The sequence below is a fragment of the Gallinula chloropus genome (genome assembly GCF_964237585.1).
Source record: "Gallinula chloropus genome assembly, chromosome: 2".
In the NCBI taxonomy this organism is placed as follows: Eukaryota; Metazoa; Chordata; class Aves; order Gruiformes; family Rallidae; genus Gallinula; species Gallinula chloropus.
In genome coordinates, this window is record NC_140086.1 from 14,994,929 (window position 1) to 15,009,800 (window position 14,872).

General features: G+C 42.1%; 1 protein-coding gene across 3 annotated transcripts in view; it reads right to left on the reverse strand.

The window, feature by feature from the left end:
* DEPTOR (DEP domain containing MTOR interacting protein) overlaps positions 1 to 14,872 on the reverse strand; it is a 75,353-nt gene that overhangs the window by 9,252 nt on the left and 51,229 nt on the right. The window contains exons 8-10 of one of the 3 annotated variants that reach the window (XM_084280054.1): positions 13,597 to 13,667; positions 12,853 to 12,957; positions 5,000 to 5,244 (exon numbers count right to left, since the gene is read on the reverse strand). In XM_084280054.1, the coding sequence (XP_084136180.1) occupies positions 5,218 to 5,244; positions 12,853 to 12,957; positions 13,597 to 13,667 (203 nt within the window). In that variant the 3' untranslated portion in view covers positions 5,000 to 5,217. Of the gene's footprint in view, positions 1 to 4,999; positions 5,245 to 11,324; positions 11,409 to 12,852; positions 12,958 to 13,596; positions 13,668 to 14,872 lie in introns of those variants that run through there. The other 2 variants (XM_084280053.1, XM_084280052.1) reach the window with 2 other exon arrangements.

Sequence of the window (14,872 nt, forward strand, 5' to 3'; positions counted from 1 at the left end):
TGCGGCATGTCTGCAGCTCTCACCCCTGAAGGTTACTGAACTGCTGAAACTGGGAAGGAAAAAGTAAAGGAAAAAAAAGATAGTCTTTACCATTGCTTGTTTAAAAAGGTGCTGTAGCTGCTTTGGCTTTCCTTGTCTTGCTGACAGATGCCAGCAAAATTTGGAGAAGGCTGAAGTGCTACAAGAACATAACAGTTCTAGGGAACCTGCTTTGGCAGGGGGATTGGACATGATGATCTCTGGAGGTCCCTTCCAACCCCTACAATTCTGTGAATCTGTGAACATCTGAAACACAGCTTTGCAGCCTTCAGCAAGGAGAAAGGGGACAGACGAGCATCCAACATTTTAAAGGAAGAGTTATGCTTCCAATGTGATTTCCACTCCCTCACATTCCCCCGGCTCCTCTGGGGATGCTGGGAACCGCTGCTCCCATTCTGGCCTCCTGAGCACCGCTGTGCTCCCAAGCAAGCATGGACACCAAAACATCATTTTAAAAATTGAATTTAAATATGAAATATGAAGGAGCTGAAGAATGGGTGAAAGCAAACTCTCCCATCTAAGGCTGTTACTTTGTTACAGAGGAACAAAAAAAGTGGCACTGCTTCTCGTTGCAGTTACCATTTGACAAGAAGGTATTTACAAGTGGGTGACCACGCAGGTCTGCCCTGCTGGTGGTCACCTCTCTTCCATAAATCTCCTGAGGTAAGTGCCACATCATCACCTCACACACCACATCACGGATTGGTACGCAAAACATTAAGTGACAATACCAGAGAAGGAGGTTCCCCTCTCCTGAGGGATTACAGAACTAATCTTACTTTCAAATGAAATGTGGAGGGGAGGGAGGGAATGTTTATTAAAAGGTGGATCAGAAGCTTGATTTGGGACCCCACAACCTTTCTACCAAGAGAAAGGGATACCCTCGCCCTGAATTTCCAGGGACGCTGTGGATCTGGTTATCAACCCTCCTCCAAAGGGGAGGAGGGTTCATAGCAGGATGTGGTGCCTGCACTCCCCAGGGGTGCTCCTGTCCCTTTCTGCTGGCTCCAGGGAGCAGTGCACCAAGGCCAGGCACCACTCGCTTTTAATCTTGTGCCAGCAAAAATAAATACATGAAAGGACTAGTCTCCAGGCAAAATAAGTTCCCTGATGTGCCTGACCAGAGGAAGGAGACGATATATATCTGATTGGAGGCAAAGGGAAAGAGGAAGATGAAAAGGAGGTGAAGACAGGATCAACCTTTCTGGCAGGAGCTTCCATTCAGGTCAGTAAACTGCAGCTTAAGTTTTCAGATAACTAAAAGTCCCTGTGAAATCAATGGCAAGACGGATGTGAGAATAGAAGGAACCAGCATGGAGGCAAGAGAACAATGGTGGAGCAGAGGCCACCTGCACGACTTCTTCTTTTACACCCTTACGCACACAACCTGCACTTATGCTGATACAGTGACTCTTCTGTTTTAGTAGGTAACCCCCAGCCGTAGAGCAGAGGAATCCGCACACTCAGCAGAGAGCCCAGAGAGCTGCTGAACGCGCTGCCACCAAAGAGCCGAAGACAGAAGACTAACCTCCTAAATAAGAGCAAACGCGGGCACCACTGAAGCGTTTGCTCCCACTCTGCTAAGCTTTACATTGTCATGCTGGAATGAGGAAAAGAGATGAAAGCCTGAGGTCCTTAAAGCTATTGTTTCCAATTAGACTTCTATCCTTTTTTTTTTCCATGCGATCTTGTTAGAATGAGTAAATGAAAGCTGGAACCTTTCAATTCAAACCCATGTCTCCAGAAGGTTAAAAAATCATGCAACATCCTTTTCAACATAACTGAGGTTACTGGATGAAACGGAATAAATTGCAGCTGTGTGTTCAGCTCTGCAAATATCTCTAGCAAATGTGTAATTGGCTGTGGAGTGGGTGGTGTGGGAGTAGGCAAGTATCCAGGTCTTGCGTAAACACAGCATTTTCTCTCTAGTGGGACACATTTCTTGTTCATCTTTACACCAGTTTTAAACTGGCTCACGGTCCCATCAGCAGGCTAGAAACTGGGCACTGGCAGAGTGTGGTAGAGCACACAGCAGAGAAAACCAGTTCGCTTGCAAAATTACAAACATAAGCATGTAATTCTGGCGCTCCATCTTGGTCTGTGGCTGCAGTCTGGAATGGATGGCCTGCCTGAGCAGGGCTTCATTACATACTTCATTCATTATATACTTCTTTTTAATTTTAGAAAGGACCTGAATTTTTAACATTATCTCATATTAAATTAACTCATCTCACAGGCCTCTAATTAAAAAAAAATAAAATCAGAAATTATACAACATAATATAAAAACTATAAAACTATAAAACTAGCAAATACATCTAAAAAACTAGTATATATTTCTACAACGTAATAATTCACATAATATAACATTAAGTCATAGATTCTGTAAGGACTTCATCATCAGCTTGGATATAGTGTCTCCCCCCTCCCCCACACTGATGGTAATCAATGGGAATTCAAGTCTTGTTCTGGGATGGAGAGCTCTTGGTCTGCTTGCAAGTCTAATCTCCGCAGTGGCAGAGGTTCTTCAACACATTGGCTAAGTGGTAGGACAAACACTGACACAGCAAGCCGTAAACACTCATGTAGGTAAAATAAAGTTATCTGTAGATGCCTGGAGGGTAATAAGGACCCGATACCTCGATAGGCAAACCTTCCATAAATACAGAATAGGGAAATATAGGTCACTGCTGCTCATGGCCCTGATTGGGAACTGGTGTGTAAAATGACTGACTTAACCAAAGCCCCAGCGAGAAATACCCACAGGTAAAGCCAAGCTGGGCTGGGCCACATCAGGAAAGCAAACCAGTGGCTGCATGCTTAACTCCATGGTAATATTATTGTGTACTGCAATGGGATACTTACTGCAGAACAGCTCTGAAAATGTTAAATAACTCGAATGGCTGACAGTGGCTCTGGGTGAAGTACTGCACCAAGAGCAGAACGATATGGTGTCTTCACTTAGAAATAACATCTATTTATGCTCAGGTTGACCTTTCAGTGTTTTTTGGTTGGTTTTTTTTTTTTTTTCTGCTATATCTATACTTAAACTAATGCTGCTGAAAGAAAAACAGACATAATTAATAAAGACCAACTTAAAAACCTCTGCATCAGATTACTTACAAGGACAAATATACTTAGGTTAGACTAACTAAATATAATTTGTTTAGGTTCCATACTACTTACACAAAAATAGTCCCTAAACCAGCCCAAACAAGGGACTTACAAGGGCAGTCACCTCTACACAGGGCACCCTCAGCACCCTCCAGTATCGAGACTGTAATGAGCAGGAACAGTCTGATCCACTGGAGACAAACAGCTGCTCTCTGTTTGCACAGACAAAAGTGCAATTGTTTTTCCATGTGTTTGAGTAGCTAAACAGAGCCTTGGCTTTAATGCAACATGTTTCCCGAATCGTTGCACTTATATTGTGAAAGGAAGCCAGCTTGTGTCTTGAGCAGCAACAAGAAAAGACAGGCAAAAGCACGGGGAAGGGTCCGTAACGCAGGCAGCTGGGGACCAGCAGCATCCCTGAAGGGCTCAGGGCAGAGAGCTGCAATAGGCACAATGCTGTAAACCCAAGAGCATCTGAGCACCCCTTCAAGGCTTCAAGAGAAATGGACATTGCAGCTAAACCTAACAATACAAAATGCTTTCCATCCTCAGTTGAGAGCAAAAGCAGTTCAAAACGCAGCTTTTTGCTGTGCTGACCTCTGATTTCTTTTTCACAGGCACTGAGGATAATCCTTTTAAGATTTCAGCCATTCTGTAGGTAAGTTTTTGGGATGATGGTCCTAACCTAGGAAGCCTGGTCTACCTAAGAGTGACCTGCAGTAGCCAAAAGCTAGAGCAAGGGTAAGATCCCAGCTGTTCTGGCTGGCACTAAATCTCGCCGTTCAATGGCCTGTAGACCATTCTGGAATTTAGAAGCTGTATCAAAACACAGGCACAGCCCTGTTTTACAGCGCAGCTGAAACCGAGACTGCTTTCTCTCCTTCTGAATGGCTACAGCTGTAAGCCTTCAGAAACAATTGAGAAAGCACTTTCATAAATAGAGCGTGTTCAGACATCCGGGTTATCCCGCAGTAAAACTCCTCTTACTCAAAACCAATATTTAAATCTACATTTCCTTAAAGTGATGTGACTAAATTTAAAATAAAGACATTGACCTACAACTACAAAACTGTGAGCAATAGTTTTTTTCTTTCTGAATTGTATTTGCTATTGATGAGAAGGAGCTGAGGTACAGATACGAGCACAGTAGGTCACTTGTTGTCCAATAGCATTTTAGGTGACCAGTCTACAAACAAGTTCAATTCTAATGTCAGCTACACTGCAGTGAATGCAGAAAAGAGAGCTCTGAGGTATTACAAAACATTCTGTATTTGCATAAGGTTTCAATTGTTGTAAAGAAAGGAAAAAAAAAATAATGGCAAAAAAATGAGTTATTTTATTGCCCAGTAAAACTCTCTCTCTGTTAAAAGAGTCTTTAGAAAGAAATCACACAGAATTATTGGAAATGTAATACAGTTCTGCAGGATAATCAGGCAAATCCTTGCTAAACCTGTGGCTTATAAATTTAAGGGGAGAAAAAGGAAACTCACTGTTAAAGGTGAAATTTATACTCAAAAAGCTAACCCCACTCCTTTTATATTTCACATAGGAATTCCCACTGCCTTAATTCTTTTCTGTGGCCAATAACATGGATCCTGTTGTTCAAAGCCAGCTCTGAAAATCAGAAAAAGATTTTTTTTCTCTGTTTGCTTTTGTGTGTACAGTTTGCATCTTACATCCTGCGGGAGTGACGTTTGAGCGCTCTGTTGCCCGTCCACATCACAGTAGATCTTTCCCATGTTTTTGTGGCAGGTTGATCAATTTTTTATACTTCAGAGGGAAGATTTTTCACATGCAGAGTTTTGATTTCTTTACAACAGTCCCTGATAGCCACAGTAAGGACCTAGTCTCTAGTCCAATATAAAGCAGTGTGATGTTTTTTAGGTGATTTTATGCCCACTGACTGTGAAGAACGGGAGCCCGTAGCCCATTGAAGTGAGTGCAATCCCGCATCCCATCTACTTGGTGGTGATTGTCCACTCAGAGCCATCTGCACAAGGGTGGAGTTCACTTAATCATCCAAAACAACTTCAACAGGAGTACTGGAGCCTTGGAAGATGGGTCTTCAGAACAAACTGAACCTTAAACAACTCTGTGGGGAAAGAAGCAAGGCAAACCAAGGAAACAAGGAGAAAAACAGAGATCCACCAAAAAAATAAGAATGTAGGATGACATTCTGACATGTCTGAAGATAGGAACTTTATCATGGCTTTAAAAGAACCAGAACACTATACCCACATTCTAATGATTTATTACTGGAAAGCAGAATAATATAGAGGAGACTTTTGGTAAAGATTAGCAGAGACTGGAATACGATAGTATAGGAAATAGAAAGTCTGTCGTGCCAGAACAGTGACAAACTGGGCAGTGTGGTACGTCACTAAGAAAGTATTTGGACTTAACAACAAACACAAGTTTGTCATCAGGAGGAGGAAGCTGGAAGCTCAGCAGAGCCTGTGCCACTGTAGCATTGCTGCAGCGTAACAGTGGATCCAGTCTGCAAATTTGGACCTACATGTTTCTCTGAGACTGGGAAACCTAGGCCATGCACCGTGAACCACAGCCCCACGAGACATAAGGACATGTCAGCAAACCTAGAGGCTATTTCATTTGTAAAAAAAAAAAAAAAAATTACTGAAAGAGTTGTCAGGGCCTGGAACAGGCTGCCCAGGGAGGGGGTTGAGTCACCATCCCTGGATGTGTTCAAAAAAAGGGTAGATGAGGTACTTAGGGATATGGTTTGGCATAGGATGGGAATGGTTGGACTCGATGATCTTCAAAGGTCTCTTCCAACCTTGTAATTCTGTGATTCTGTGATTCTGATTCTGTACTGGTACCAAAATGGATCTATTCATCAAACGTTTCCATTCGGTCAGATTTGTTGGCATTTTCCATCTGTCTAATCCCACAGAGAATATCTGTGTATTCTGGTAGGAAAATGGTCAATGTAGCTGTACAGAGGGCTTGTGACAGAGTAAAGAAGAGAATCCAAATGCAAATTGTGTCCTCTGTGCCACTACCATGGGACAGGTTCCACCTAAAGGCCACTGGTACAGTGACTCTAAGACAGTCTCCTGCAACTCAGAATGGTTCAAAAATGATAGGGCTTCCACTATGGAAGAGGAATAAAGCAGACTGAGTAGCTGGTGCAGTAAAGGGGCAGAAGAGAAAGTGATTCGTAGTTCATCCAATGCTGCACCAAGATTCACGAAGAGGAGTGGAAAGGGAGGCAGCTGAGAAAACATTTTATGATTTCCATCAACCTAGAGACACTGTGCTAATGCAAAGCGAGATCAAGGCCCTGAGGACTCTGTTGTTGCACTAGTAGCATTCTGTAATGAAAGCAAAGGTAATATTTGCCAAACCTTGTCTCCTTTTGGCAACCAGACAAAGTTCTGGCAATGACACACAATGCAGTTCCCAAAATCATGTTCTTCAGTAAGCGAAGCCCCTAGTTGGTGAAAATGATGAATTTACAAAATCTCAGACAAGAAGACATAGATATGATGCAGCCTGCTTCCCAATACTCACAGAATTATGTTATTATCATCATTTTGATGGCAATAATCCCAGTATTGCTAGAGTACTGGGGTTTTAGGGTAGGTCCAACCTATTGAAAAGTGGTGACAGACTCACTCTAACAAATGTGGAAACTAGTCATTGAGATTCATTAAACACACCCACTGGAAATGGAAACTTTGAGAGAGTTTACAGAGGCAACACTGCTGTCACCAGAAAACTCTGTGAGCTAGTGATAACCACAAACCAAAAAGAGAAGGCAGGCACAGAGTAGGAATACCCAGGAATGGATTCATGCATCAATCAGGAAAGCATGGTGACGGTTGCACGTGCTGTTAAGCAGTTGTCAAGGACAACCAAGCACTAATCCATTTTTCACGTTGATGGCAGAGTTGAGTATTTTTAGATTCACAAATATTTGATCTCCCAACTCCTCTTGAATCATCATGCTACTGACTAACACAGCTGCTTTACTAATTTTTTCTTTAGAGTCTTTTAGAAAGATTTCTGCTAAAGATTACATAAAGAAAAAAAAAACATACCAAGCTGTTGACCACAATGTTCTTACTATGCTCTTACCTTTTCCTAATGTGACAACCACTTTCCTTAAGCATGTCTTACAAGATGTTCAAAACTAATGGCTACCTTCCTTAGATCCAATCTCTGTGGTGGAGAGCACCACATAAAATCCAAGGTTCTGGTTATAATTGCATAAAATGAAAGATGGAGCTACAAATTGCTTGAATTTTCTTTGGTTTTGCAAAGCCAAAGTTGATTTTATGGTAAGATATCAAATCTGATTTCTTAAAATTAGATTTCTCTAAAGTCATAGCTGCTCAAATACTGCTTCCAAATTTTGGTGGAGGAGAATGGACCTTTATGTTATAGTTTATATTTAAATACCATCAGAAAATGAGGCACTCACAGAGACATGTTTGAAACTTATATACACGTTTCTATTCAAGCCCTACAGTAGTGGCATTCATCGCATGCAGTGCTATGCGCGTTCAGCTTTGCTGTTTCTCTATTTATGGACAAGCTATGAAAGCACTTTGTCAGCAACTTTTTTGAGTGTTCACATTACCAAATACATTCATTCTGAATTCACTCTAATGTAATTATCAAATCCAGAAGTGAGCTGATAACACAGCTAAAGGAAAATACCAACCTGCCTCAGTGTTTTCATGCTGTAATTAAAAACAGATGGCAACTCGAGTAATTTATGCTATTCTACAATCAGTAACATGTTGGTATAAGATAAGAATGCTAAGACTGAATTGCATCTGCTTCAGCAACACCATATGCTAGTGCGCAGTATAAATATTTATCCAAACCTACTTCATCTTCTCTTTTAAAGCTCAGGCACATGAGATAGTGAAAGTACCCTTTGGATACCTTCAATTAGCACTGAAGCATCTCCTCAGTCCTTTAAAGACTTAGAGTCCCAGCACAAAACAGTAAGGGAACTTCCCTTCCCTAAGCTTCATGAAAAGGGTTAAATGGAGATATGTTTGTAGTCCCTTATTTATATAATATAAATCCCAGCCTTTAAGTTCCCACTGGGCTGCCTTTAGCTTCTCTACTTTTCCCACTATCCTGTAAAAAATTGGAGATTGGCCACAGCCATAAATGGGACCTTTTTCCTGGGGGAATCATTTATTTTATTCAGGACTTTTATCTTGCTTGTCAAACAGTGAAGCAATCGCTGGTTTGGAGGTCAAACTGGCGAGGACTGTGGAGTGGGCTTTGCATTTCTCTGCACCACGGTCTATGTTCAACCTCCCGAGAATTTCACAGTTCAGATTCTTCCTATTGCAGGAACTGAGGACACTGGCGATTCCTCGGCCATGACATGTCTTGGGTTGCTTTTTCCCCTGCTTGGCACCTTATAATGCACAGCTTTCAGTCCTTCATGTTACAAGCCTGTAATATTTCATGACCATGGCAGTATTCGGACTCTGTGGGCTAATCTGATGGTACTTAGGTTCCTTTGATGAAGGGAGATTGGGCTTGATGACCTCAGTGGACCTGACAGCAATCTGCTCCATGAAACAGTGGCTACTCAATTACACTTGTGACTTGGCTCTTCTTCTGCTAGTGAAATCATTCGAGAACACAGACCTGAAATAATAATTTGTCAATGCCAAAGATGATGGCACAAGCAGAAGAATTATGAGGCTGACCTCCTCCCTGTGCCAGATTTAAAGATCAGAAGGAGAGCAGAACAACGCTGAACTGATCCTGGCTGCACACTGTAATGCCCAGGCAGGGCTCACAACAGAAGGGCTTGGTATGAGTGACCATAAGTGGATCCCAAACTCCCTGCTACTCATGGAAAGAATCAGAAAGAGGTAGAAAAGTTTCAGGGCCGCTGGCAATTTATACGGTACAAAGACCTGAGGTACAACGGGTACATATAGTCATTTGCTCAAAATGAGTTTAAGGAATCAGATACTCCCTGGCATTCCTCAAGGGTTAGAGCTGGGCGCCGATTTCTCCAGCCAAGAGAGAGAGCAGTAAAATAAGTGATTAATTTGCTTCTTTCTCAAGCCTCACAGTAAGGTAAACATTGTTGTGATGATGTCACAGTAAAAAAGGTGTGATGCATAGATTAAGTCACTATTTTGAAATCAAGTTGTGTAACTTCACAAAGAATACTTGTACCTTAAAACCAGAAATAAACTTGCAGAATAAAATGCTAAAAAAAAAGGGGTTAAGCATTTTCCTGACAAGAACTGGAAATATTTAACAGTGTCACACACAGAGACCTGAACTTTGCAGCCAGTCAGTCAATACTGAATATTAAAGCAACCTAGGAACTTCAAAATCCTGCTGCTCCTGTCTTCAAGTGCTGACGACAGCAGTCAGCAAAACAGAGCTGCAAATAACTCAGAAGTACTCATCGCAACACTGACTCCTTTCATAGACCCGTGTCGCCTCCAGCTCCCACGTGTTAACGTGCTCACAGCACCATGCTCTTCGCAAGGCTGTCACAGGCAACCGCACTTCAACAAAACATGTCTAAAAACACTTTAGTAAAGCTATTTGAAAAGAGATTTATTAAATTACTTGCTCAGCTTCATACTTGAAACCTCAGGCTGTAAGTGGTAACCTTACTTAGCAGCCCCAGAAGAAGACTTGAAGCCAAAATCCTAAACGCCCTCTTACGTCTCTTCCACGGACCATGCCATCAGGGATTTTCTTAGAATTAAATTAAAAGCTACTCCAGAGGAGGATGTATAATGAGATGGCAAGGGCTGCCTTGCAGAGGTGTGCGTGTGCAACAGAGCGCCATGCGTCCCCGCTGCCCAGTACTGTGCCCACCACACAGTCACTGCGTGTGGCCTGAGCTCTGTCCCAGGCTCATTGAGATTTCTCCTCAGACTCCCAAGTGCTTTAGGGCAGGCCAGGAACCCAGCCAAGGTCAGACTGAAAGCAAGATCCTGCAAAATCCTCCAGGTAGGCTAAACCTATAATCCTTACTGATTTATATAATACACAGAAGAGTTTTAAGTGCACAGAGTGGGGTCCTACAATGAGACTGTAGGCAGCAATCCTCTTGCACAAATTTGTCCAGTGTAATGCAGAGATGAGAGTATAGTCCTCTCCAAGAGAGGTAAGTGCAAAATCTCAGGCTTTTCAAATAAAGACACTTCCATACCCGATTACGCTGGATACATCTCCTTAGGAGGAAAAACCCTGCTGCTACTGCCAAGAACTTTTCTACAAACTGCAACGCCAAGTCTTGGCTCTTCTTCAAATTCTTGCCCTTTTCATCATAGCCAACTTTCCTTGTTAGCGCTTCTTTGGTGTAGCACTCAGAGCAACACTGGCAGACAAAAGCCTCTTGCACCAGCCCACCAGAAGTTACCGTGCCCAAGAGTCTATTTTCAAAGTGCCTCTCCTGCAGCTTCCACACAGGGGAAGGTTTATTTTCAAGGAGCTGTCATCTAAAGCCTGTCATATGACTCCTTTAAATCTGCGAGATTGAAGAATTCTGCAAACAGATGGATTAAGTGACACAGATTTTTTTTTAAATTTCAAGTACTGCACTGTGATTTACATACCTCTTGCTGTGGGAATACCTCAACAAAACCCCCTGTTTTCAAAGAAAACTGGCTTTTCTTCACCAGGAGATAAAGGTATTCAGCATTTCTGAAAATGGAGCACCAATTTTCGTGTCTAAACACAGACTCTGCTAATACATGGCCATAATGTTTTACGTGCAATTCTGCTTTGAAAAGTGATGTTATATAAAGATAGCACCTTTGCAAATAATCAGATCTGTCCTCTGTGCAAACTGTAGGCAATATAACCCAGTTTCATTGTTGAAAATGCTGTTTTCTCCCTTCAGGACAGCAGAGGGTTTTACATTCTTACATCCTGAATGGTTCAGGTAAACCTCATTAACCCCATCAGTGTACATGAGCGCAAGGAAGACACAACAACATCATTTGGCACGTAAAACCAGTTGCAGAGGTGAAATATGAAAGAACCTAACACCCCAGGGTGTAGTCACAGGGCTGTCAGCATGAAACCAAAAGTAAGAACAACCCAAAGCCCCACTATATTCATCTCTAAGCTGCTGAGTGCAGAAGTGAAATCTCTGAGATTATACATATGACACCACTGTGTTATTTTTACAAGTCAGGTTTCAGAATAGATCGACTTTATTGCTAGCTGCTATATCCAGAGAGTAAAAGCCACTGCAAAGTACCAACCTCCCAAGTTCAGGATCTAGAACATGAATAAATTCACTATTTTAAAATTTAAGTGTTTTAAATTTTTGACAGGATTATTATTTGTAAATTACACTCTTCATGTAAAACTTGTAACTGCATATTGTACGTAGGTATTGTATGAAGTGCATAAAGAATTCCAGGTCCCTCATGAATCAAGCTGTTTGCCAGCAGGATGTGTCAGGGTGCTGCACGCACCAACATGCTCTGCAGCTGCCATTCCCCCCTCCCATGGGTTTGCCTGCCTGGATTCAAAAAAAGTCAGTGTTTCAAAGGAAGTATGTCCTTGCAACATTCATTTAAAACAAAAACACACCCAAAACCAAATCAAACAAAAGCCAAAAAACAAAACCCCAGCAGCTGGAGAGGTGAAACCCCAGTGGTGCATTTGCTAAGGAGGGTGCCACAGCAGGTCTGGCATCCTGGGATGGGCAGGATGAACATCCCTTGCGCTGTGGCAGCACACACTGCCTCCAGCTTGGTGGGTGTGAATATAAGGGTGAGAGACAGCTGGGGTGAGCATGATGGGAAAGAGAAACAAATCAGAAAGCAGGACAAAATTCGTGGAAAGCTGTGCTGCATATGGAACACATCTGAAACCTTCATCTGTGTTGTTACCACACAATAAAACATGAGCTAAGCTGATAATTTAACCTTTCTGTCTGGCCCAGCCTGGACATTTCAGTAGGTGCAGCAGCTAGTTTCCCTTTCTTTTACCTGTACATAATGCTTTCCTTTGTTTTTCCCACAGTACAAGACAGTGATTAATTCACAGATATATGCAGGATGTGATCCAAACTGCAGGTAAGTCAGCAGGCTCCGCATTAGCAGTACAAAAGGCTTCCTGTGGAGTTTGTATGTATTCTTAAATCACATATGAAAGTGTTTCAACTCTTTATGAAATATGGAAGTATCACACATTCCTCTTTACAAAATGTCTTGAACCCAAACTGCTTTACAGGGAACAATGTGTTAAGTCAGCTTCACTTTGAGTAGGCGTCTGACTTGGCCTCTTGTCCAGAAGTTGCATACCAGCAACCACATAAATTGCAAAGTCAAGAGAGAAGCTAAAATAGTGCAGAGTTGGAAAAAGGTGAAAATACAAAAAAAGACCCACCCAAAAACCCAAAGCACTGCTACCACCGAAAGCACCCAACCAACAACAAAAAATATGAAACCCAAACATAAAAGGGAAAGGACAAAGAACGCAACTTGGAAAGGATAAATGAGTTTCATGTGGAAAAAGAACTTGAAGCATCTCAGGGAAAGAAGAAAAGACACGGGAGGATGGTGAAAGGCAGCAGAATTCACTGGGCACAAATGCCTGAAACAGACAAAGATGCTCAAAAGCACCTCTCCCTCCCCAAGTACAGGCAGCTCAAGACCTTCACAGAGCAGCACAAATGTCTCCACAAAATGACTTTCCCAGTAAGAAAACCCACCTTCATCCCAGCCGCAGCTGCTGGCCCGCTGGGGTCCACAGCCTGGATGTGGCAGGGCTTGCTCCCTCGCACCACAAAGCCCCAGCCCACCGCGTCCCCGACGATCTGGAGAAAGAAAAGGAGGAGGTGATTGCCTTCAGGCAGCTTGGTGACATAATGCCTAAAAGGTTCAAGACATAATTTCAGTATCTCTACACTTCCAACATAGAGTAAAAGACATTGTGTACAGGCTGCTGAATCACACATGGGAAAGGTTCGATCCAAACGAGTCCATTTGTTTTTAACGAACTCTTTTTGTTGACCTAAGAGGCTGTAAAAACCAATGCTTCCAATGACTAGGTTAAAGAATGTCTTTACAGACAGGCTTTCTCTTATAGTGAACACAAATCAAAGTTTATGTCCTGCCACAGTCTAGAAAGTCCTAAGTAGAAAACTTCAGTTTGGGTAGGTAGTCCCTTCCTGCAGTGTGAGTACTACCAGAAACACAGAGTCTAGATGAGTTTGTATAACACTGGTGTTATTGGCTTTATGTAATTTTACACTCCATTTAAGTCATTGGCATAAGGACAGGATAAACAAGTGCCAAATCAGACCTAAAATGTGTGGAAGTACTGATAACAGGGTTTGGGATTTTAAAGTACAAACCTCAGCAAATGCAAATAAGCCCTAATTATCCATCAGAAAAAGTCTGTTTGGATTACCTTATACATAGAACATGCAGAAAATAAAAAACTAGAGACATACCGTAAAAGTTTTCCTTACATATGGGGCTCCAGGCACCAGAAGCTCATCAGCAGTCACAGGTCTCTTTAATACTGTGGAGGTACATAAAAGAATACTCAATATAAACGCTCCTCTGGAGTTTCTCCTAGCAAATAAGATACAGCAATATGTGTTGTTCATGGTATTTGCCCACTTCTAAAATTACAGCTGCTTTTCTTTTAGTGAGAAATAATTTTGATGTTGTCTACCTTTTCAGGCACAGGTGGAAGATAAAATGTTCCACAGGTGGTATTCAAAGACATTCATGAGTTTCTTGCTCACATTCATGGGAGCAGGGAAAATTCTAGCATACAAAACAAGATGTTTTGGTTGTTTTTTTTCACTTTCCCATGGATTTTGACAAACTGTCATTTAGCCAGCATTACACTTTGTAGAGCATGCCTGGTTAACATAAAAAACCTGAATGATTTTTTACCAAAAGAGTGGTGAGGTGCTGGAACAGGCTGCTCAGAGAAGTAGTGGATGCCCCATCCCTGGAGGTGTTCAAGGCCAGGTTGGATGGGGCCCTGGGCAACCTTGTGTAGATCCAGGCCTGAGGTTGGTGGCCCTGCCTGTGGCAGGGGGGTTGGAGCTCTATGATCCTTGGGGTCCCTTCCAACCCATGCCATTCTATGATTCTATGATTCTATGATTATGCTCCTTTGACAAGTCAGAATCAGGTTAATCATCCACGCAGGACTCCCTTGCAGACCTCCTTTCATTGCACCTCAAGAATTCTTTTTTGTTTGATGATTGTTTTTCTGCATGACTGGTCAAGTCATGACCTGGGTTTTTTTAAAGTGTTTGCCTAGGAGAGAACTCACATGATAATAAATATACCTCTGCCTTGTGTTTATTAGCACGCAGATCTGTGACATGCTCTGGGTCTGGACAGCAGGAAAAAAAAATCTCTTTATAGTCCAGCAGAGGATAAAGAATTTACATCTGACATCCTTATGTTAACCTAAGCAAGACGACGTGTGGATCTGTACTTGCACTATGGGAGAAATTACCCCATGTTGCCAGTAATTGTATAATTCTTAAAAAATAAGTTTGTTCGTAAGCCCATTGCTGTCCTCTTTCAAATATGAGTCTATTAAAGCTATTCAGAGTTTGAAAACTAGTCCTAAGGGAGAATTCCTTTTTAACAAATACGAATTTATGTGAGGGTAACATCAGCCTGTTCTTTTTCTTCTAGTGTTGTGTAATCAGCTGTATTAAAATAAACTTGTTCTCACTACTCATGGGTTGACACTTT